Genomic DNA, 24,165 nt, shown 5'->3' with positions numbered 1-24,165 from the left:
TCTTCTTCATCCCCCTTTTCTCAGGCCTGTCATCTGGACCCCATGCTAGACGACTCTGTGATGTTTGCCAAAAGGCTGCGAGATGTCGGTCAGCCAGTGACCCTGTGCGTCGTGGATGACCTTCCTCATGGCTTCCTCAGCCTGTCACAGCTCTCGAGGGAGACTCGGGAAGCAGCTAACGTATGCATGGAGCGAATCAAGGATGTCTTCACCACAAAAGACCCTCCGCCAGAGATGCGCAAACACCGCAAATTGGAACGGGCCAATCGGAAACCTTCCGCTACCAAAAGAGACCACATTCAACTTTCGCAAGTGACCGTGCTGGAGGAGGAGGGGGTATCTGTTGAGGGAGAGGCTTCTGTTGTGGATGAGGAGGGACTTGCTGGTTTTTACCCTCCCACTGAATCTGAATCTGAAAAGATTCCAGCTTAGATTTTGGACTGGTTTTATTCTGAAGGATACCAAAAGAGAGAGAGACATGTTATGTGAATAACACATTATGTGAATGATTAGAGTGTAGAGAGAAAAATAAAGTAATTAACCGATTATTAAACGATAACTTATATGAGAGACCATTAAGTATTTAGTTATAGAGAGGAAAAATATCAAATTAATAAACCTCTAGCTTTATTATTCAAATGTGATGGCGTACACATGCACTCCCTTTACATCTATTCTACCACTTTGCCTTTTGTTGCGTTATACCAGCACAAAAACTAATATCCTGCCTTGTTCTACAAAAACATCCCAGCACATAACGTCATTACCACAAATGGATGTATAAACCCAAACCTCACTCCTTATAGCACTAAATGTTCTTATACAATAATGAAATCTGTCTACTAACTGTGATTCAATATTATACCTGTGTGTACCAGTTTATAGCCGAATAGAATGCATTGCTGCTAGGCATCCTGGGGCTAAACTGACAAAAGCACTTATTAAAATACTTTTATAGTAGCTTTTGAAATATTTATGACACTGAATTATAATATGGTGTTATTGTGTATGTTAATCACCCTTTATTAATCTACCTGCCTCTTGGCACCTAGAGAACGTCCTGTGTGACTAGCGTTTGAATGGGATTTCTGATGCTGCTTTGTCCTCATAGAGTTCAATGATTATCAAATGCAATTAATTACGATCGAGTTTCCACAAGCGCTCTGTGGAAGGAAAGCTCAAGTTACACGAAACGACACAGAGTTTATGATATAGTGTTATTTGTGTTCTATGGTGCCCAGTCTTGCTATATTCAAGATAATAGTCTATTTTGCCACTGTCGTATATTATCTTCGTAATGGCATGGAGAATTGTGTTTATGTCTGTAAATGTTTACTTAAAATTGCTAGTTCACCCAAAAACAAAAATTCTGTCATCATTTTCTCACCCTCATGTTGTTTCAAACCTGTATGACAATGTCTTGAAGAACGTTAACAGCTATTTTTGCTCAAACAATGAAAGCCACTGGGGTCCAAAACAAACCAACATGGGAACTTTTTGACTTTCATTGTATGAGCAAGAGAGAAAAACACTGAGAAACTTTTCAAAATATCTCCCCTACCCTCCACAAAACAATGAAAGTCATACAGGTTTGGAGAGTAAATAATGCCAGAATTTATATTTTTTTTGGATGAATTGCATCTTTAAGTCGCAGGTGGTGTCGAAATGACATATTTTGACTTAAGATTTGTTTATTATAATAACATTATTTATCTGTTAGATTAGATTACTTGTCAAAAAGACAAGAATATATATATATATATATATATATATATATATATATATATATTGGTTTGAAAACTGGACAAGAGCTTAGAGAGAAAAAAACATGGGCTATACCTCTTCATCACGGCCTTTCCCTCTTAGTCGGCATGTCGGCGCAAGCTTCCATTATTTTTCCACCTCCCTCGTTCCTTCAGTCAGTTTGTTTCCCCCTTGTTCACAGTCGTGTCGTCTGTCCCCGTGCATGCTGACCCATTTTGAGCACACTTTTCAATTCTCACCCAGCCCATCCTAGAGGTATTTTAAGCTGATTCCCTTTACACCAAGCAACCTTGAGCCAATGAAATCTTTCAGCCTGCATATGTGTGATACATACCGCTGAGATAGCGTGTCTCTATTTAAATCAGGTCTCCTCTCTCTCTGGCACTAATTAACTCTATTGACTCTTCCGAAACAAAATCGGCAACATTGTGGCACTCCATAAAATATATTAGTGCTGTATGGGAGGTTTAGACCTATGTGTACAAAGCTCTGCTATGTGATAGTGGCCTGACCTCCCGCAGTGTGTTTATATAGCGCACATATCCTATTTAAAGTATTGTTGACATGTTTGAAACAACAATGGGCTATAATTCCATTTGCTGTCATTTTAAAATTCGCTCTGCTCAGCGGCACAGCACGACATGTCTTTCGGGACCGCATATATCCTCGGCAAAGGCCTGGTCTTTATCGGTGTCTATGATTGGATTAAGCCAGAGCTGAAGTCAGGCTTTATCTGCTGAGAGAAAACAATGCTCCATCTACTGCTGATTGCAGCATTTGAGAGTCAGTTTTTAAGAGTGTCACGATATAAAAAGATTTGCTTGCTTGCTCTTTTCACCCTGTCAAAGCTGCTCCTTTCTGGTGACGGATTTGAAATGCCATGTCTTGATTACTCTGCAGTTTTTGTCATGGTTCGCGTGTTATACTTCCTTATCTAGGTATTTTTGGTTCTGTATGTGCATGCGAGTTGTTTTCAGAAACTCTGCATGGAAAAGCTTCTCAATGCCATTGTGCTTCTAGATTCTATTGTGTGTAGTCCCTTCATGGAACCATGACTAAAACAACCAGAACTGGGAGAGGAAAGATAAGACACTATGACGCCCTCTGGTTATCCGTTCCAGTCGAGTTGTCTCTGTAAGCCTTTTTTTTTATTTTTGGTAGGACGATGTAACCTTGAATGCACTTGAGCATTTCCACCTTGGTTTTTTTGTGTTTTTTTTCTGTTTGTGTGACTCTCAAACTGCCTCCCTCAAAGAGAGATTACTCATTCATCTCGAGGGTGTTATATAAAACACCATGTTAATTTAGTCCTCAGTTTAAACGACCATACCTGCACTTATTACTGAAGAGTAAGCAGCCAAAACCGTGCTGCACCATCTCCCCTCAGAGGCACCAGTCCACTGAGTCATGTCATTGCTTTTTTACATCTGTTCTCAAGAATCAATCTGTCACTGACTGAGAGTTTTAATCAGGTTGTTTCATTGTCTCAGAATTGTTTTGAGCTCCTGTCCTGTTGAAGTCCACCAACGGCTGATGTTGCTCACTTTAAGAGCAGGCTCTAATGACCACTGCAGTATCATTTGTGAGGGTGCTGATGTCTATTCTCTTATTTTCACTGGCGTCACTGAGTGATACAAAATCCAATGAGTGATCGACTGAGTGATACAAACTCAACTGTATGTCCCAGGCAAACTTTCTCACATTCAGTCAGACCTGATGTTTTCAGGGCAATCTCAGCTAATAAGCACTTTATAGTTCAGTGTATTGCAGCATTTGGGGTGGCGTGTGAGGGAGCTTTCAGGTGGCCTCACAGCCATTCAGGAACTGAGAGTTATCTTCTTTGTGATTTTATGATTCTCAATAATATAACTACTGGTATTATTATTCCTCATGTAAAGACACCATAAGTGCAAACCTGTGTATTTGGAATGTTCTGTATATGCATAGATGACATTTATTGTATAGAGAGACCATAATTATATTCTTAAGTTGTTATTTTGAGACGTGAGGACTGTAGGAATGTTACCATGATAAATGAGAGTAGCTATTTTTCTGCAGTAGGCCTATGTATTTTCCCTGTGTCGATTTATATTTTAATAAATATTTTCTCTGCATCTCTGTGTTTACCTTGTGACTGGAGAACGCAAAAAAATGGCTAGTAATTTTGCAATGGAAGGGGTTAAAACGATACAAATGTATCTATAAGGAATAGCCATTTGTGTAATGTTATGTCGCAATAAAATATCGGCAGCGCGCGTTTCACGCTTTCCTGGCAAAGCGCGTGCGTTACTAGGCGCGCTCCCGGCGAAAATTCTGGGGGATACATGCGTTTGAGGCGAAGAACGAGGACGCGCGTCTGGTAGCCACAGACTAGTAGGCAGATCTCCGCCAGCCTTCCTGCTCACACTATAGGAAGGAGAGCGCAGAAACGCTACGGTGGACAGGTGAAGATGGAGAAAGTATTAGGACTCGCCGTGGTATCCAGTATGTTGTGTGTCGGCTCGGTTTTGGGGAAATACGTCAGAGGTATCGTCAACACAAAAGAGGTGAGTATAGTGTTTACATTTTATTATTGTTGTGCTGGTAATGGTTCGGAGTTTTCCGGCGTTCTTCAGCTGCGCATCTCCTGATGGCTGTTATTAATGGGCTCTCATAGCAAGTGTACTGACGCCTCTGCATTTGCGCGCATCTGGAAGCCTGATGCTTTAATGTGCGTTGCCAAGATCATTACACCCGCCACTATTGAGCCGATGAAAGCTTAATTCCTCCTTAAGGCACGTTAAAAACACATTATAAACGTATTGCCGAAAACCAACTTGCACCCTCCCATCCGCTTTTACAGGTGTGTGTCTGTCGACCAAGAATCTCATTACAGTCATCATTACAGCATTGTAACATTGTATTCATCGCTGATGTTTGTGTCCAAACTGATTTTAGGTTGCGTTTATAACGGTGGGGGTGTGTGATGTGCACGATACTGATACACCTAATTCAAACAACAACTCTGCACAAAATTCACGTGGAAATACGGCACAGCAGACGATATGAGTCACTGCTGTTGAAGTGTGTCCATATTTGCCGTGTGTCATTTTCTTAAATGTATTAGCTAGCTATTTGGATACATTATTTGATTGCAGTGTGCCTTGTGGGAAACACTGGCATTGTTATTTGAGGAACAAAAAGTAATGTTGGCCTGAAGCAAATAGTGAGACTGATTGTGCTGCAAAAAGTAATTGGAGCTCTTATTTCATCACATGGATTTAATGAAGAAAAATGACGAAAATACAGAGAAATGAGGGAACAGTTACATTTTTTTCGTTTCAAAATCCATAGTACACAGCCTATAGCATTGAAATAACTGCTTCAAATTACTTTTTATTATTACTTAAAAGCTTCCATGGATAGCCTACTTCTTTTGAATTTGAATAATTCAATAATTTTAAATAATTAAATAATTTAAATAATTAAGTAAATAATTAAAAAGTAAATAATTTTCGTGATTAAGTAGGTTTTTGTTTCTTCCATTTAAATTTGGCATTTGTGGATGAGCTTTGTCTTCTGTTTGCTGTGAGTAATGTAACGACAGCCTGTTCCTGCCTGTATCCAAGTGCTGAACCTGTTCTGTTTTGGGTCTCTGTATAAAATGATTAAACAGTCCATTAATCTCACTTCTGTTTATTTCCTTACAAGGTCGCTCTTTTACACTGCCATGCACACACTCGCACATACGCACACACATTACTGGGAAGTTTTATCACGTTAAAGGTGTTTGGTGGTGTGAGGCGTTTGCCCCTTTAATCAAAACATAATTTGAGACGGAGGAAAACAAAAGCATTGTCCTTTCTTTTTTCCCCTTAATCTTTAAAACATATTTCCAGCAAAGCTCCTTCCTCTGAATTGAATCTGGCCAGAGGGTTGTGCAGGTAACTGCCTATGGGTAACTAACACTGCCACAGGCAAGGACTCTTTCTTGGGGCACTCAGGTCAACGTGTTGTGGGTAAATGTATATGTGTGTCAGCACATGTGAGTGTATTTATGTGTTGCTCCGTTGTGTAACTTAAGTAATGAATCATTTAAAAGCCCAGTGGACCTGGGGTGACATGACTAGTTGATTGGTAATTAATTCTTAATGAGGCTTAGCGAGCGGACAGAGATCCGGAAAGACAGTGAGAGGTGAGGCCACCACTGATTCGGTGAAGTGACCGGATACTGCATCTGGGTATAGTGCTTGATTAATGTAGGGTCTGTGTGCCGTGTCTCTCATCCTCCCTTTGGCTGATTCAATGACTTTGTATTACAATGCAGTATCTGTGGGGGATAAGACGGATGGCAGGGATTAATAGTGACGCTTTTTATGGCCTATTTTGCATCACAACACACACATTCTGTTTTGCAGCCAGCCATTATACGAGTTTAAGTTTGCCCTTACAAACAGATACAGAATCATCTCAAGCTTCTCAAACACAAGGTAAGCTCAGTCAAAAGCATTTATGGCATTATGAAAATAAGTTTGAACTCATCCCTTGTTTTCTTTTTTATTAAAAGGCAAAAATTAAGGTTATGGTGCAGCACTTACAATAGAAGTGAATGGGGCCAGTTTTTGCAGTGTTTAAAAGCAGAAATGTGACATGATATTACTAATATGTTCTAATTAGAGCTATAAAACTGTTTAAATAATCAATTTTACAAATGTTTTATGAAGTTAGGCTATTATGACGTAATAACAATATTATACAATAATAGGAAACACTTTATTTTACCGTGTTACATGTACTTTTTGTAGTAACATTAACATTACTCAGTACTTTACTGTAATTTCAGTGAAGCCATTAATATTATTATTGCTATTACATTGTCATAGCAACGTAATAGTAAAATTGGATATAGCTTTACATAGAAAAGGTTGGTAAGCAACACACTGTATTGTTCACGTCTTGCGACTGTAGTGGCTATTTTAATATGTACGTATTGGTCCCATTCACTATAATGTTTTTTGTTATTTTTGTTTTTAATTAAATAAAACGAGGAATGGGTCAAAATAATTGTTTTGTGGTCAACAACATTACACCACAAATTCTTTCAATTGAGCTGAACTTGTACTAAACCCTGAATATTGCACCACTGCATAAGCTACGGGAGAGAATGAGAGGATTTTTCACACGGATGGCTGTGCAGTCACATAGGAAACGTAACAGATGGAATTGTGAGCAAGGACAGAAAGAAAGAAATACAATGTTGTGAAGTCCTTTGGTTTTAAACACCAGGATTAAAGGACGGTCGGTCTTGCTATAAGGGGGTTTAGACAGAGTCGGGCCTCTACTGGTTTCTATAGTGGCTGCTAAGTGCAGTATGTGTCCGTTGCCATGACAATAGTACTAAGATTTTTGTTTCAGTGAAGACTTTTTTTTTGAGTGGGTGATTGTTTAACTGGCTGACTGTTCATAGGTGCTCTTTACGTGTACTTCTGTTTTAGAGAGACAAGGTGGTCTTTCAGAAGCTCGGTCATGTGATGCCTGGCTCTTAATGGTTGTTTGGGCTCAGTTCTGGGTCAGAGAGTCTTAGGGCTGCTGTCTGTATTGTCAAGGAAACCTGTTGTTATAGAAACCACCAACTGCAGACACTGAAGGAGAAGTTAATATGGACAAGGGGCTGAAAGCTAGAGCGCACTTAGTGCCATTTTACACTTCACTGACTGCGTGTGTGTCTGTCAGCGTAAGTTCGAGAGAGTGTGTGAGATGAAGCCCAACTGAAGTCTTGAACACTGCAGGAACTTCATTAACTCTTCAACTATTACCATATAATGTGATATGAAGGTCTTTAAACCGTTATCAGTGCATTAGATCAGACTTCTATTAGATAAGATTGAATTTGTGAATTTATGTGGTGTAAAGCTCAGGGCTTGGAAGCAGAAGATTGCTGGTTTGATACCTCAAGCTGTGAGCCATCACTACAGTGTTGCTGAGCAAGCCTCAGGGAAAATATCATTCTAATAAATGTACTGTAAGGTGCTTTGTCTGCTAAATGATGTCATGTCTAGATGGTTAGGCTGTTCTGTGAGTTTCACAAGGTTTGCGTTTGCTGCTAGCAGGGGTACGGTTGCTGCGGGACTCTAAATAAACAGTGTCTGAATGTAGGGCTGCTCGACTATGACAAATATCATAATCATGATTATTTAACATGATGTGGGTGAAATGATCAACGCCTTATTTCATGATATGAGTAATGTTAAATGTCAGTGAAATTTCACAATTATCGATATTTCAGCAAAAGCTAATACTAGGTTAATTAATGTAATTTAAAAGTCCTCAAAACCGTTACAGAAGACAACAGTCACTATACAATAAGAGCAAAGAAACTAAATTACAAACAAAACAGATAAGTAATAGCCTACAACAGAAATTGAATAAAGTAATCAAATGTAAAAGAACACTGCTGTATACACTAAATATAGACTTACCTTATTTAAAACTACAAAAATGATTCATCCAAAAGCAGTGAGTGATTTTATCTTTGTCTTTTCTCGTCTGATTAATATTAATGACTGCAGCAGATTTATTAGGCTGATGTCACTTTAAGAGCTGCACGGATCCAATATACTGTTACACACGTTTCAAACATGATTTCTCAAATGTTTACATTCACTAAAGACATAACCGACTGTGTTTACGAGGGTACTTACCAAAATGGCATTTCAACATGTTTGTGTGTAGGCTATTTCTTCGCTTATGCACGTTCTGCCCCACCTTGGAGGATGCCGCCTATGGAACAGGGTCTCTTTTGCGGCTTAATGCGCTTTTAATAACACTGTTTAATATCAAGCATGTCCCATAGTTTAGCAACAGTAGACTACATTTTACAGCACTCACAAATATGTTAAGTTTGGCTTCGGGAGGAACGAAAGCACACCGCTGTGAAGGAAAGGAAAGTATGCTGGACAGAATACGGCAGTGGCACAGTAATAGTTATACCTCGATTATCTTGTTTTCATAATCGTTAGAAGCAAAAATTCGATTCATTTCACAGCCCTACCTGAATGTTGCATGTAAATCCCCAAAATGAGGATTGAATAAAATTCAAGGGTTACCATCCAGACATGGCCGCTATGCTTCCCTATACTTACCCTCCCCTCTTCTCCACAGGACTGGGTTTTCCTTACAAGGTTTTGCTTCCTGACCGATTTTGGCAGACTGAACTTTAAGTTCCGATACCCCAAGGTAAGATTAAAGACCTATATTTAAATTTTTACTCATGACTAATGTTGTACTAACTAAAACAAAGTAATAAATCTGAACTTTTGCACCTTTTAAAATTACAACCTATGCAACTGAAAACCAAAGTGACATGTAGTAGAGAAAAAGCTTATTAAATCCAAATAAATCTAAGCTTCTTATAAGATTCTGAAATCATTTTGGTTTCAAGCTACTTAACTTGGTTTCACGCTAATACTATCTACAAAAGAATGGCTTCAGCAAAGAAAGGCGCGGGCGGTGTGTAGGACAGAAGATGCCCTCGCAATTTAAAAACAAGAACACCGTAAAAAAAAAACTTCTACAGAGTCTAACCATTAAATGATGTTGTCAGTCTGTGCCTTTCTTCTTTCTGTATATGTCAGTCACTTAGATCCTTTTAAGTTTCTAGGTGGCATAGAGAGTCCAAATATTAATCTCTCCCCCTTTCTCTATCTATCTCTCCATCTATCCTGTCTTCCCCTCCCTCTCTCTATATCTGTTGCTCACTGAAAGTCCCGATGCTGTCAGAACATATTGCTCTACTTTGATGAAAGCTCTCAGTGGCCATCTGTGTACAAGAGGCCGGACAAGGTGAGACACACGCTGGAAGACTTTGTGTTTGTGTGTGTGAAAATATTGAATGTACTGACAGACTGCATGTGTGTGCGTGAACAGAGAACACGAGCATGAATGTGTGCGTTACACATCGAAAGTATATGAGAATTAAAGGAGAAATGTCAGCAGTGCTCTGTGGATTAGGAATCCAAATCCAGTCTCCAAAAAGACACGAGTGTCAGTGCATGTGCGTATTTAAATACAGCACATTTTCTCTCCCTGTGGAAGGATCTGCATTGCGGGATTCTATGAAAAAGTGCTCGTAGGAAGCCCCTGCTCTTCATCACACTCCTCCAGTCATAATCTGCTACTTAGTACTTCAGCACTTGATATTGTTATAGGGTGCCTGAAATCCCACGGAGAGCATGTTTGTTCATGGAGGGTTTATGTGCTCTACAGGATTGCTACCTGAAAGAGTCAGTGCTGAGGCCTGAAAATAACCAGGTCATCAACCTGACCACCCACTACACCTGGTCTGGCTGTATGGTAAGAAACGAGCTAGTCTTACATAGTCTGTGTGCACACTGCACAACACTATTGCAAAAAGAATGTTTTTCAATGATTTCCCAAACACACTGCCTGTCTGCCAATGGGCGAGCCAACTCAAATAATCATGATGCATGCATATTGATTTGTGTCTTAATTTCAGTATGTCTCCCCATATTAAACGTGGATAGGAGAAATAAATAAATTACACACACCAAATTATAAGAGAATATGCTGTACAATTATGCAGTGAAGAGCTGCTTCTTTTTGTAATCTTTTGTCTTTATATCTGCCTGTATCAGGTGGAAGGCGAAGGTAATGAAGAGATGCTGAGTTGTGTAGGAGGTCGAAGTTTTCGTTCTGTCAGAGAGAGATGGTGGTACATTGCGCTCAGCAAGTGTGGGGTGAGTGCTGATACGGTAAACAATATGTAGTGGCTAGGAATGTGCCTGAAGCGAACTACCTTATTCACAAAGGCATGATTAATGACTTCACAATGAATGTCTAATTCCACTGAATAACACGTTAGACTGATAATGCAACAAGGGCAAAGCAATATTTTTAATTAACATATCAAAAAACATAATGGTTAGTCTGTGAAGCCAGGATGACTAAAGTGGTGTCTTGTGAATGACAATGGTGTGAAATTGTCTGCACATGGATGGCCATGTTGCTGTCTCCTTTTACAGTTTATCTGAACATTAAAATAAGATACTATATTATACATATTTTTTTACCTTTTGAAAAATAAAAGCTTACTCAAGATGTTAATAAATATTATAAGTATCGGTAAATAAAAATATTTTTATTTTAGTTTGATCATTTAACATTGATTTATTTTACACAAAGGTTTTAATAAAAAACGAATGAGTAATTTTATGAATTATGGTAAATTTGCTAAATGGAAACTACAAATGGAGTAAAATTATTTCTAAAGTTTTGACGCACTTCCAGTTGAAGCCTGCCCTCAATTGATTCTATCTGAATACAGAACCAGGCTGTAAATACTAAATTATTGGCTTGAATAGACAATATATGAGACATCTACAATATATGCTTTTTCTACAGGTTCCATTTTTATTATGACTATGAATTTACTGTAATCCAAATTCACTGCTTCCATATAAGGCATGTAATTCAAGATTCAAGAGTTTTATTTGTCACATACACAGTTATATACACAATATACAACTGGCAGTGAAATGTAAACAGGTCCGCTCCATGGACAGTGCAAATAACAGTTACAAGAAACACAAGGGGAAATTAAAAAAGAAATAGAATAATATTAGAATAAAAAGTATTAACATAAGTAGAATTATAAATAAATCAAGTAAAAGATAAAAATAGGAAATAAGATAAAAATAAAAATATAAAAATAAAAATATAAAAACGAGAAGCGAGTAAGAAACGAGGCATGTGTTTATTTGACCTGGTTTTAAGGAATGTGATTAAATGGATTTCTTGATGGATAAAGAGGCTTTGGCCCTGTTTACCCCTGGTATGAAGATGCATTTTGATGTCGATCAGATCACAAGTGGATGACGCTAAATACAGATGTAAACAGGGTTTAAAACGTTTTGAGTTTGCCCACTTTCAACCACTTACAGAGGTAGTCGAATACGCAAGTTTGGTTTAAAGATGAAAAACGTACCAAGTACAATGTTCTCTTACCATTCCTGATTTCTAACACACTCACAGCTTTCGTGGCGGCTATCAGAGCTCTCAGTCTGTTTTACCGTTGTCTCCTTTCGCATTCATATGTAAATTTAATGTGCTTATTTCGTCCGTTAGATTGAAAGATCTGAAAAAGCCCATACATTTACCTGTCTATAAACCCTCTCCTCGAAGAAATCAGGATAGAAGTGGTTTAAAGCGGACAAAAGAGACAGATTAAAACAGCAAGTGTAAACAGGAATATGTCTCCCTCATCTACTTGTGATCCGATCGACCAAAACGCAGGGCCTCAGTGCTGAATTGGACCCTCTACAGGAGGCAATGAGTGATTCTTGTTGTAGCTGTTTAAAGCGATGCACATGTAGTGTTTAAGAGGTACACGATGTGAAGGATTTCGGCCAAATAAATGGGGCAAAATGTTTCATGGATGGAGGCAGGCTGATGGACACAGTGCTAAATCCTGTTGGACTGAAGTAAAGCACCATCTCTGAGCAATGAGCTCTCAGCTCTGTCCCTAAGGGAGTTTCTCTGTGCCTGCTGCCAATTTCTCTTCTTATCTCCCTCATACTTCCCTTCTCATTGGCCAGCCGTATACCACTGTACCTTGTAACTTCTGATAGAGTTTTTGATTACTCACTTAATTCTTTCATGCTCATTCACTTTGTACATAACAGTCTTTTCTATGTCCCTCTCTAGCTCTGTATCTTTGTCCCGCTCTCTCTCACCTCTCCATCTCTGGCCACATTGATTTGGTGATAGGGCAAGCTTCATATGCACCTCACCTTTTTGGAATGAGGGAAAGGGAATTGGTTTTTCCTGCCAAGTGAAATCAAAGTGTTTCTCTTTTATTAAGCCAGGCCGAAATCCTCTCAACAGCTAGAAACTGTGCTGCTTTGAAGTCTTTTATAGCCCAAAGATCTATTTGTGCACTCAGTGGTCTCTGCAGCTCCCCACTCACTTTTTTTTCCTCCGTTCCTCACCTCCTGCTTTTCCCTCCTCTGAATTCCCCTTTTTTTCTCTTTTGCCATGAAACACAGGGAGATGGGCTGCAGCTGGAATATGAAATGACATTAACCAATGGACAGTCCTTCTGGACCCAGCATTTCTCTGCAGATGAATTTGGTAAGACACAACTGAAAGAGAGAGGAATTGATTTTATATTATGTGAAAGATTGGCAAAATATAATCATTCTATATATATATATAGACTTAAAGGGAGGAATAGGACATAGGACAATATATATTTTTTTACTTATATATTTTTTCCAAACCAGTGCCATTTTTCTTCTATAATGAAAGTTAATGGTGATCAGGGGTTGTCAAGCTCTAAAAATAAAATAAAAAAGCACCATATGTTAGCCCATACAATTTTGCACTATATTCCAAGGACCAGATTTAATAAAAAATTACGGTCAGGATTTACTAAATACGCAGTGAAAAATAGCGCTGAAAAGAAGTGGTCAGAGTTATTTTTGTGGCTGACCTTACTGCATATGCATTTGTAGGAGTTTCCCTTTCAGACACAAACATTATGGGAGGAGAGTATTTAAGTGAATCATTCAAGGTGATTTACTAAGATTTGCGCTCGTCAATGTACTGGTGTTTGCGGCATTATTTACCACCCAAAGAAAGCATGTCTTAAACCAGACGCAAACTGGTAGATTGCGTTGGTCATTGGAAATGATCCGACTGCGTGCGTGTTCTTTAATGTGAGCGTCGTCAGTAGATCATGCGCAGAACTTTCCACTTCCATCGGCACTTTTTTTGGAATTGCGCTCTCACGCTAATTTGCCCTGTTTAGTAAATCTGGCCCCATGTCTTCTGAAGTGATTTGACATCTTTGTGTGTATGTTTTGTTGGAAAAGAGCAGTGTTATCATTCTGCTAAACCTCTCCTTTTGTGTCCATTGAAGAAAGAAAGTCATATGGGTTGGGAATGAGAGTGATTTAAGGATGAATTCTTAGGTGAACTCTCTCCCAAGAATTCATCATTAAGTAACTAAGACATTCATCATGCTTACACTGTGACTGATTGCTATTCTTGTTTTGTTCTGTTTCAGGCATCCTGGAGACAGACATCACGTTCTTGGTTATATTCACTACTGTGTTTACACTGTCTTGTTATTTTGCTTGTGAGTTTCCATATCCTGGAGGTATAAAAGATCTCAAATGCGTTGGTCTTAATACATAATTTGCAAGTCTTATTATTTAGTGTTAAATTAAAGGATATTCTTAGCCATCATCCAGATGAATAAACATACGGTTCTTCTCTTTTCTTAGTCCCTCTGTTTAAGTTATTAGTTTCCTCTGAATCTCTCTCCCTCTATGTAATCCTTTAAGATAATTTAAAGGGAAGACAGCTGCTCCATACGACCTATAAGATGTTTATGACTGCAGCTGGAGTGGAGGGTGAGAAAGGCCTCTGAACACACTCATATAGATAAACACTAGCACACACTTTTATGACTGGGCTTTGCAACACTGGATGCATAACAACATCTCTTGTGTCATCCCTTATTTCTTTCATCCTTATCTCCTCCTCACTTCCACTGCGCTCTCACTGCTGCTACTTTGATTTATCTCTCTCCCATATCTCTGGCATCCTTTCAATCTCTTTCTGATTCCTCCTTCTCAGTTTTAAGCCTGCTCTTCTTTTGCATTTACTGGGGCCTTTATGCCAGGGATGGCGTCGGGAATGGCAGCCTCAAGCTATTTGGTGAGGAAAGCATGCTCATCATCGCAAATTATACCATGATCAGTCTGAATACTGTTGGTTAGATAGTAGAATGTGTAAAGTGTTTTAAGTCTGTTTTAAGGAACATGGTTTTGTAAAAATATTTGAACAAACTATGGCCAAATCAATGACCAATCAGAATGAAGAATTCCAGATAAATACTGTGCTAAACAATATTACAATACAATATCTAAACATACTTGGTTTTAGAATCACACATTTGTGTGTGTGTGACTGAATTCATTCTTAAAAGCTGACCTGATTCATAACCTACTTGTGGTCACCTGTGTAACACTTTGTGGCTCTCTCTCTCTCTCACCAGGGAAATTACTCTTTTCTGTGAGCTTCCTGATTTTCTTGCTCATGCTGATTCTCTTGGGAAAGGGATTCACAGTCACCAGGTAGGAGGCCTTACTTCTCACATAATGTGGGTAATGACTTACAAGGCTAATCATGCAAATGTGACCCAGATGTCAAGACAATTTTGTATCCAAATTCCCATATTTTCAGAGTATGTGCTGAATTAAGTGATGAACGTACTTCTTAACTGTTGATGGGGATGTTCTTTAGGTATGCAGGTGATACTACATATGCCAATTGGTCTTTTGACCCATGTTTTCAAAGAAAATGACATACAGTAGTGATAATGTTTCTCTTTCTTTTGCTTCCCAGGGCAAGAATAAGTCACAGTGGCTCTGTGAAACTGTCCATTTATATGACAGTGTACACCATTACCTACATAATTCTCTTCATATATGAAGCAGAGGTAAGATCTGCTTGCCTTTTATCTTTTTCTTTTATCATATGCTGAGGGTGGGCAATATGCTGGATATCCATAATATAGAGTACCCTACCAGTACATTTTATTTAATTTTTTAAGATATGTATTTTGTTTATCAGGGATGCATTAAATTGACCTAAATGGTGCATATTAGTACCTTAAAGGTACATGGTAGTACTTTAAAAGTACATATTAGTACCTTTTCGCTTTTGTACCTTAGGGTACTGCCCCAGTGACAGTGTGTTCTTTCTATTAATCAAAGAATCCTGAAAAAGTGTCATGGTTTCCAAAAAATATTAAGCAGCACAACTGTTTTCAACAATGATAATAATAAGAAATGTTTCTTGAGCAGCAAATCAGCATATTAGAATAATTTCTGAAGGATAATGTGACTGAAGACTGTAGTAATATTCAGCTTTGTCATCACAGGAATTAATTACATTTTAAAATTAAAATAGAAAACTGTTATTTTAAATGTTTAATTTTGATCAAATAAATGAGAATAAAACAACTTCTTTCAAAACATTTAAAAATACTATTGATCCCATAAAATATACTGTAAATAACCATACCAGAAAATGTCTATTCATTTCCATATTACCTATTGTGTAAAACTCACTATCATTGAGTACTATCAAATGCAGTTTCTCATGCTGCACCCGAGAGCTAATCTGCTCAATACATAATGTAAAGCTGTGAGATGAAGTTACTCAGCACGAGCATGTCGTTCTGCTGTAGCGTGGTGTAATGGAACCCGGCAGATAGACAGATAAATAGAGTGAGGGAAAGACAGGTGAAGAGAATGACCCAGATAAGCTCTTGCGGTATCATGGAGAGCTCCTGTTGCATCCTGTGTCAATGTCACCCTTTGCTCTAATGCAGCTTTAGATGTTTGGATTTGAGGAATGTTCCGCCAGTTTCCACTTATGCAGCCTAACAGATTGTGCCATGGTCGGATTTAAAACCATCAGTCAAACAGATGGGATGCCAAGGGACGATGATTTCCCAGTTCCCACTCCCACTGCGTGTGTGTTTGTAGTTCTTTGATCCAGGCGAGGTGCTGTATGCTTATGACAGCCCTGCAGGATACGGTCTAATGGGTCTGCAGCTGCTTGCGTACGTATGGTTCTGCTATGCTGTGCTGGTGTCCCTCAAACACTACCCTGAAAAACAACCTTTCTACATCCCCTTCTTCACTACGTACACTCTGTGGTGAGTTCTGCAATAAACATACCATAAACTGGAATACAATCTAGTGTACATAGATATACCAGAAGCTATACAGGTGCTGGTCAAATAATTATAATATCATCAAAAAGTTGATTTATTTCACTAATAACACATTGAGCTGAAACCCAGGTCTTGCATACGTCTGTGCGTAGTGGTTCTTGAAGCACTGACTCCAGCTGCAGTCCACTCTTTGTGAATCTCCCCCACATTTTTGAATGGGTTTTGTTTCACAATCCTCTCCAGAGTGCGGTTATCCCTATTGCGTGTACACTTTTTTCTACCACATCTTTTCCTTCCCTTCGCCTCTCTATTAATGTGCTTGGACACAGAGCTCTGTGAACAGCCAGCCTCTTTTGCAATGACCTTTTGTGTCTTGCCCTCCTTGTGGAAGGTGTCAATGGTCGTCTTTTGGACAACTGTCAAGTCAGCAGTCTTCCCCATGATTGTGTAGCCTACAGAACTAGACTGAGAGACCATGTGAAGGCCTTTGCAGTTAATTAGCTGATTAAAGTGTGGCACCAGGTGTCTTCAATATTGAACCTTTTTACAATATTCTAATTTTCTGAGATACTGAATTTGGGATTTTCCTTAGTTGTCAGTTATAATCATCAAAATTAAAAGAAATAAACTTTTGAAATATATCAGTCTGTGTGTAATGAATGAATATAATATACAAGTTTCACTTTTTGAATGGAATTAGTGAAATAAATCAACTTTTTGATGATATTCTAATTATATGACCAGCACCTGTATATTTTTTCAGTGGTGTGCTTGACATTAATTGGCAAGAGAAAACGTAAATTTTTACAAACATACCATTTTGATATTGTTTAACCCAGTTTCCTTTGCAACATCCAATGGCTCTAAAAACACTCCAATTTTAGCATGAAAAAAATCTGCATGAAATAAACATTTACCCTGTATGATTTCTAAATGCATATTATTGATATTTTTGTGAACGATTCATCTGTGCATGTTTAATTAATTTATTACTTCATTTATTACTTCATCATTTTCAATCAAAATGATGTCAACTCGATCTTCAGGTGTAATGACAGACTTCTCGTCGAACTTCTCCAGTCATTTAGTTGCTTAAACTCTCTCCCTTTCTTACAATCAACTGTAAGTTCACATTCAGATCTGCCTCCATCCAATCAACAACTGATGGATAGAGCCAAGTTCCACCCTACATTTTTTTCTTTTTCAATATCTGTTTCAATCATATATACATCACAATATGGATGAAAAGGTCTGCTGCTGCTTTCATTTGCGACTTAATAGTGCCTTAAACATAAGATATTTTATAGTATGTTTTCGTTACATGAAATACAGATGAATTGATGACAGTCCAAAACATCAGCCTGAGCAAATACTTGGTGTGAACTTTTCCAATGTAAATATTTTGTTCAACACCTCACACAAGTCTTAGTTGTGCTTCAAAATACAAACTATATACTGTATGAATTTTATAAGGTTATTTTGTTATCCAACATTGGAGTTTGATAGCTTTCCTTACATAGCGGAGGGAGAGGGGCCGTGACAGTCGAGTGCAAGAAGTGTCCAACATTCCACACTTCATTTTTGGGTTAAGTGCATCATCCGGGTATTACTTTTTATTTTTGGAATTTTCCTTATAAATGCACTACTCACTCTATTAAAAGGGCATAGAATAGTGCACAAGAACACAAATTATGACGCACCTCTTGTTTGAGTGTAGCACTGCTAATAGCAAAAACGTGGGTTTGAATCATTTTTGGTGCCACCCGGTGGACATTTCACATGTAAATTGGTCTACGGTAAATTATAGTAAAATGTAGCACATCAAGGTTGGCAAGTATGCATATTCATGAGACCAGGCTGAAACTGTAAATCACAGTAAAATTGTAGCACATCAACATTCGCAGAAATGACGAGTATGCATATTCATGAGACCAGGCTGAAACTGTTCATCTCTACTTTGACTCAAAAATCTTCTGGGTTATAGTTCTCCACAGACTTTGTAAAGCTGTAAAGAAGACTGGCAGTATAAAGCTGCTGTTCCTCTTTTCATCCATTACTTTTTCACCCATAGGTTTTTTGCTGTGCCAGTCATGGCTCTAATTGCCAACTTTGGCATCTCTCGCTGGGCCAGGGAAAAGATTGTTAACGGCATCCAACTTGGCATTCATCTCTATGCCCATATCGTCTTCCTGGTAGAATTTTTGTTGTTGTTGTTTATTACTTACTTAATTTATTTAAACAAATAATATGATAACACCCCTGCATGTAAATAATCTTGTCATTCTAGGCCATCACGCGTCCGTCAGCAGCCAATAAGAACTTTCCTTACCATGTGCGGACGTCACAGATAGGAATCCTTCTCTCCAGTCCTAAAGGCATGGCAGGCACAGAAAGCTTCCCTCATCATGCTTATGGGAATAGCTCCTTCCTGGGAGACTCTCAGCCAAACTTCACAGAGCTCTTTTCCATCCACTCAGTGAGTATCAGATGTTGTAGATGGGAATGAAAAATCTGATTCAAATATGAGTTGAATATAAATTAACTCATTTGATGATAATATATTCAGGCTGGACAGCTTTTCAAATGATTGAGCTACACTCTTAAAGGGGTCGTGATAGGGATGTATTTATTATTTTAATATGTTCCTTGAGGTTCACTAATAATAAAACTCATAGTTTCTTTGCAAACTCTCATTACACTGTGCCTCGATTACAAAACAAATTACTCTGAATAAACATATAATTCTCCGACACGATCTGGGACGCCATTAAAATAAACCATCCTCTTGGCATCCTTCTGAAGTCTCTACAGAGACACAAAGCTGTTTAAACTGGACACGTCAAAGCGAACGTTCTTTCACTCTTCCATTTGTCCTGTTGTCGACAGACAAGTATGAAACTGAACGCACATCTGTATACTGTATCCAGTGTAGACAGCATCAGGGATTATAATGGGTTCTATTTGCTTTTGACGCAACGCTCACAACCAGTGAATGCAAATTTCAGCCGTTAAGCAATTGAATGCCAGTGGGCGGGGCCTATATTTGCTTGTGTGACATCACAAGTCCCACAATATTCGAATGAGCCGTTTCTGGAGCTTTTGTAGATTTGTTTTAATGAGGAGGACATGTTAAACTATGAAACTCACAGGATGTTTTAATGGTACAAAGACCTCTTATGCGCCCTATCACACACCCGGCAAAATGCAGCGGCAGGCGCGACGCAAGTGTTTTTTGCTAGTTTAAGCCCGACGCGGTTATCATTGTCACGTCCTGCACCACATTGTTTAAAAAGCAAATGCATTTGTGCGATGTGGCGAGCAGCGAGGCCGAGGGACCGTGAGGGCGGGACGAGGCGGCGCTCATAAGAGAGGATGAGCGCCAGCTGCGAGCCGCAGCGATCTCGGCCCTTGCGGAGGAGTGAGGGAGTATAAAGGAGGAGTGACGACAGTGAGGGACGAGAGAGGACCAGGCCTGGATTTTGTGTTATGTTTTATTTTGTGTTCGCTGCAGTCGTCCGTGAGGGGCTGCAGCTTTTTATTTTCATTTTGTGTTTGTGTGTAGGCGGCAGTCGACCGCGAGGGGCTGCCGCCGCCATTTTATTTTGTGTTTGTTTTTTATTAAACCTTTTGGTTGTCCGCCGGTTCCCGCCTCCTTCTTCTCGTACAAACAACGTTTACTACATGCGCCCATGGGCGTTCTGAAAACGAGGTGTGTTCAAGCGCATTGTTGGCACGTTGCCATTTTGAGGCAACTGAAATAGACTGCGCAATATTTTTTTTGTTATTTAATGAGCGCATTAGTAATATGCGCCCATAGGCGGGTCTACAACTCACATACACTTTGCTTATTACACACACAGGGATGCGCAGCAGCCAGTGGTGTAAAGTAACGAATTACAAATACTCTCGTTACTGTAATTGAGTAGTTTTTCTCAGGAATTGTACTTTATTAAGTAGTTTAAAAACAGTGTACTTTTACTTGAGTACATTTTAAGTGCTGTATCGGTACTTTTACTGCGCTATTTTCCCTAAACCTGCCGTCGCTAAATTTTTTTTTCCTGTGAACGTGATTGGCTAAGACGAATAATCAGTCCTGTCTCCATGTGTCGCGCGTGTGACTCCCTTCAAATGTGTGATACCCTCGTGCTCGTGCAGACGCTTAGACCAGCCTAGAGTGAGAGGTACGCGCTTTATGAAAGGGGGTTGTTGCTGAGTAATGACTTGAATCGTGAAATTGCCTTAAACAATTACTAAAAATTGACTGCAGAATGCAGAATTTTCGAATACACGCACAAATGGTATGTATTCTGTTAGCGCTGCACGACCTCACGGTGCCATCTGCTGGAAACACTTAATTTAGCTTGATTGTTTGCCAGGCTTCAAAGTGCATTAGGCATTAACCGATCGTCACTGCTAGATTTTTGTTTCTTACATCGACTTCGCTCAGCATGACAACACATTAACCTGCTTTCTGTCGGCTTATTGAAGTGCATATTTTAATGTAATGTGTTCTCACATGGCGATTTAAAATTTTAGTCCATGTATAGCAAATAACTTTCATAAAACATCAGATTTATATTTAAATCAGGTTTATTTTTTAATTGCAAGTAAAAAATAATCAGTGGTGAAAATTGTGAGTTACTTGATTCTGATATCTGAAGTGTATTCTTTTTACAGAGAAAACATCCATTGAAATTAAAGCAGTACATGCGTCTTGAAAAGAAAGAACTCTGCTTTTTTTAACATACAATTGTTAATGTACAACGCTTTGCAACCTTTTTTAATTAACCGCAAGAAAACCTCTACAGAGTAACCAAGGTTTTCATAAATGTTACCAGGTTATTGGTTGCTTTCTCAAATATTACATGGCTGTATTTTTAGTGCTAGCAGTCAAAAATAAAACTTGGAGAAATACTGAAATACTGTTGGCGATCTCGTTTAAAAAAAAAAAAAATTATTCTTACTGAGAATCATCCAAAAAAGAGTAAACTACATTTTTAATTTGCAGGGTATAAGGTGGAATAACATTCATAGCATAATAGCTACTTTTAAAAGGGCTACTTTTTACTCCTACTTTGAGTAGTATTCAGGACAGGTACTTTTACTCTTCTTGCACTACATTTTTTGACAAGTAACAGTACTTTTACTTGAGTATGCTTTTTCGGTACTCTTTCCAACACTGGCAGCAGCACACAAACATTTTTAAATATTAAAAATAAAAGGATTCCTCACTGGAGTGTACAGTCTTTCCGCTCGTAAATTCTGCCATGTAAATAGCGAATCCACCATGGTGCAACTGGCTTTTAAAGGGAATGGGAGATGAGACTCTGGTTGGTTTATTACACCCATTACTCATTTAGAGAATAGGGACAACCCTTTTAGACCATGTGCCGGGCGCTAGCAAAAGTGGATTTGGACACGCCCTCAGTGCACTTGCACCATGCGCTCTGACAGTTAAAATAGGGCCCTAAATGTCAAGGCAAATTTAGTTTTTAATTTTTGTAGAACTTTTTTTTATATAAATCTAAATAACTTTTTTCCACTATAAAGAACCTTTTGTGGAATGGAAATGTTCTTCATGGATCCATAGATGCTAATAAAGGTCCTTTTATTTTTAGTGTTCAATCATGTTATTTCTTATATGTCATGTTTCTCTATTGAGGACCCTGTGAAGACGATAGAAGAGACGGTGGCTCGGAAGGGACAGGAAGTGCCAAGGAACAGCGAGCACAAGATCATCACCACAACGGCAGACCTGTCGTCTACATTCTCCCCTCTTCCTCCTCCCATACCACCACGCAGCTCTGCACACTCTCCCCCTCCTCCTAGATTAACGTCCCACTTCACCGAGTATTTTAGTATGCAAGGGGCCACGGGGATGGGTTCCAATGCCTAGAGCGGGCCGCAGAGGAACGAGCCATGCGGAAACAACTTTCAAACATCTACGAAGTGGAAAAGAGTTCAATATTTCAATAGATTAGGTTAAGGCAAGCGTGAAAAAGCAAAGCCATTTTCAAAAATGTTACCAAACATCCGTATCTTTGAATTTGTAAAGAGAAACGCAGGCTGCAGAACGTCGAGAGAGAGAGTGGGGCATAACCTGCTCACACTGCACCTAGAAAAAAATGCAATAAATATTTCAGTGAGTTGAGAGTCACTGGAGAGAGATAATAAAGGCAGTGCAATAGAGTGACAGGAGAAGACGGTGAATCTAGAGTATAGATATTTCAAGCTTAATGTGACAGTAGGATAGCGATGTGTACAGTAACAGTACAGTTAGCTCTTGACATATTTTTTTAATGCTTCGTTCATTTCAAGTGGTGCCGTTAATATTTGTTTTCCTTGCCATTTTAATGCAACAGAACCAAGTATTCATCTCCCTCACTCATTTTTTTAAAGTTTTTTTTTATTTACACACGTTGTCTGTAAAGTGGAGATAATTTAGGGTTTATATATTTTTATTCACATTGAATACAGCTAGAGACTTTGCAAACTGATGTTAAACTGCAATGGCAAGTTAACTGTGGAACAACTAGGCAGTTTTGTACACCATGCATGTTTGTGCTTTGTCTACATTCTGATATATTTAACGTAATTTTGATTGTGCCTAGTTTTTACAACTAGCAGTCTTAATTTTGTATGCAGTACACACTGTTTATAGCTACAGTATGTAGAGAATATTTAACTCAAGCGGACGATGAATGATGACGACGTCCTCATCTTCATCCTGGTCTGTGTTGTCTATTCCATAATAGCAGTTTAGTTCAGATAATACAGTGCAGGGGTTTGTGGAGTTCAGATTCAAGTTCAGCAAACTTTATTATACATTTGTACATGTAATAACACTCACACTTTTATTCTGTCTGTGAGTAGACGGAAGAATCATTCAGTCCACTGGTTTGTTTACAGCGTCTGATGAAAATATAGCTCTACTCTTACAGAAACACTTTGTATTGACTGCATGGAGCACTTTACTGTTTTTAAACACTTATTTCGTTACCATCAGAGACCCTTGAAAATGCAATAGAGTGAATGACAAATGTACAGGTAAAATGGGAAGGTTTTATCTGTAAAATGTCCATTATCACTGCTGTGTTTGTTTTATTTTATTTTTTTAAACAAGCTGTGGGTTGTATTTGTTATATATATGAACATATCCTATATAATCTCCATCTGAAATTGACCTGTTTTAAATCTAATCCTATAAGTTATGTACATAATGACATATTTATATTCAAAATTGTTTTTTAAAGAGATGGACCATACTTGAAGAATCATTAAAGATAGGTTCTTGCAGTTTAAGATTTGTTTTGTATTAACAGATGTACTTGGGCCTGAAACGCTTGATTTGTCAGGAAGCCATCAGAAAAGGTTATTCTAAAAGGCTTTGCCATTATTTTTTTCCGTCTCTTCAGTGAGTGTGCACACCTAGCAGAGAGGAGCGGGCACACTTTTTGAATGTATGATAGATAATAGCACATGACATTCGGGAGCACAGAACGATTCAGTTAAGCACATTTCTGTTGCACTGTTCATACTGAATGCATTTTAATAGTGTCAAATGACTTGGCAGTGCATACCCTTTTTGCCAAATTAAAATGGTCTGTTTTACTACAATGGCTTGTTTGTTTCATTTTGCAGTTAGATTAGCA

General features: G+C 38.6%; 2 protein-coding genes across 7 annotated transcripts in view; both read left to right on the top strand.

Annotated features, from left to right (window-relative positions):
• The window catches only part of lipeb (lipase, hormone-sensitive b), a 31,734-nt gene extending 27,856 nt beyond the window's left edge, over window positions 1-3,878 (top strand). For all 5 annotated transcript variants that reach the window (XM_079837978.1, XM_079837976.1, XM_079837979.1 and 2 more), the window contains one exon: window positions 25-3,878. In XM_079837978.1, the coding sequence (XP_079694104.1) occupies window positions 25-432 (408 nt within the window). In that variant the 3' untranslated portion in view covers window positions 433-3,878. The remainder of the gene's footprint in view (window positions 1-24) is intronic.
• A 178-nt stretch (window positions 3,879-4,056) lies between these two features.
• Window positions 4,057-24,128, top strand: tmem145 (transmembrane protein 145). Of its 2 annotated transcripts, XM_079837981.1 has the most exons (15): window positions 4,057-4,310; window positions 8,905-8,979; window positions 9,508-9,585; window positions 10,009-10,095; window positions 10,398-10,499; window positions 12,807-12,891; window positions 13,829-13,900; window positions 14,109-14,177; window positions 14,404-14,484; window positions 14,825-14,903; window positions 15,175-15,268; window positions 16,323-16,495; window positions 18,585-18,705; window positions 18,801-18,989; window positions 22,176-24,128. In XM_079837981.1, the coding sequence occupies exons 1-15, from the start codon at window positions 4,215-4,217 to the stop codon at window positions 22,407-22,409; spliced, it is 1,635 nt and encodes a 544-aa protein (XP_079694107.1). In that variant the 5' UTR covers window positions 4,057-4,214; the 3' UTR covers window positions 22,410-24,128. The 2 variants fall into 2 exon arrangements, with proteins under 2 accessions (XP_079694107.1, XP_079694108.1); XM_079837982.1 differs by lacking the exon at window positions 9,508-9,585.
• The last annotated feature ends 37 nt before the right edge of the window (window positions 24,129-24,165 follow it).

Source organism: Gobio gobio (genome assembly GCF_949357685.1).
Source record: "Gobio gobio genome assembly, chromosome: 15".
In the NCBI taxonomy this organism is placed as follows: domain Eukaryota; kingdom Metazoa; phylum Chordata; class Actinopteri; order Cypriniformes; family Gobionidae; genus Gobio; species Gobio gobio.
Note: the sequence above shows the minus strand (reverse complement) of the source record. Positions and strands in the feature narration are given on the sequence as shown.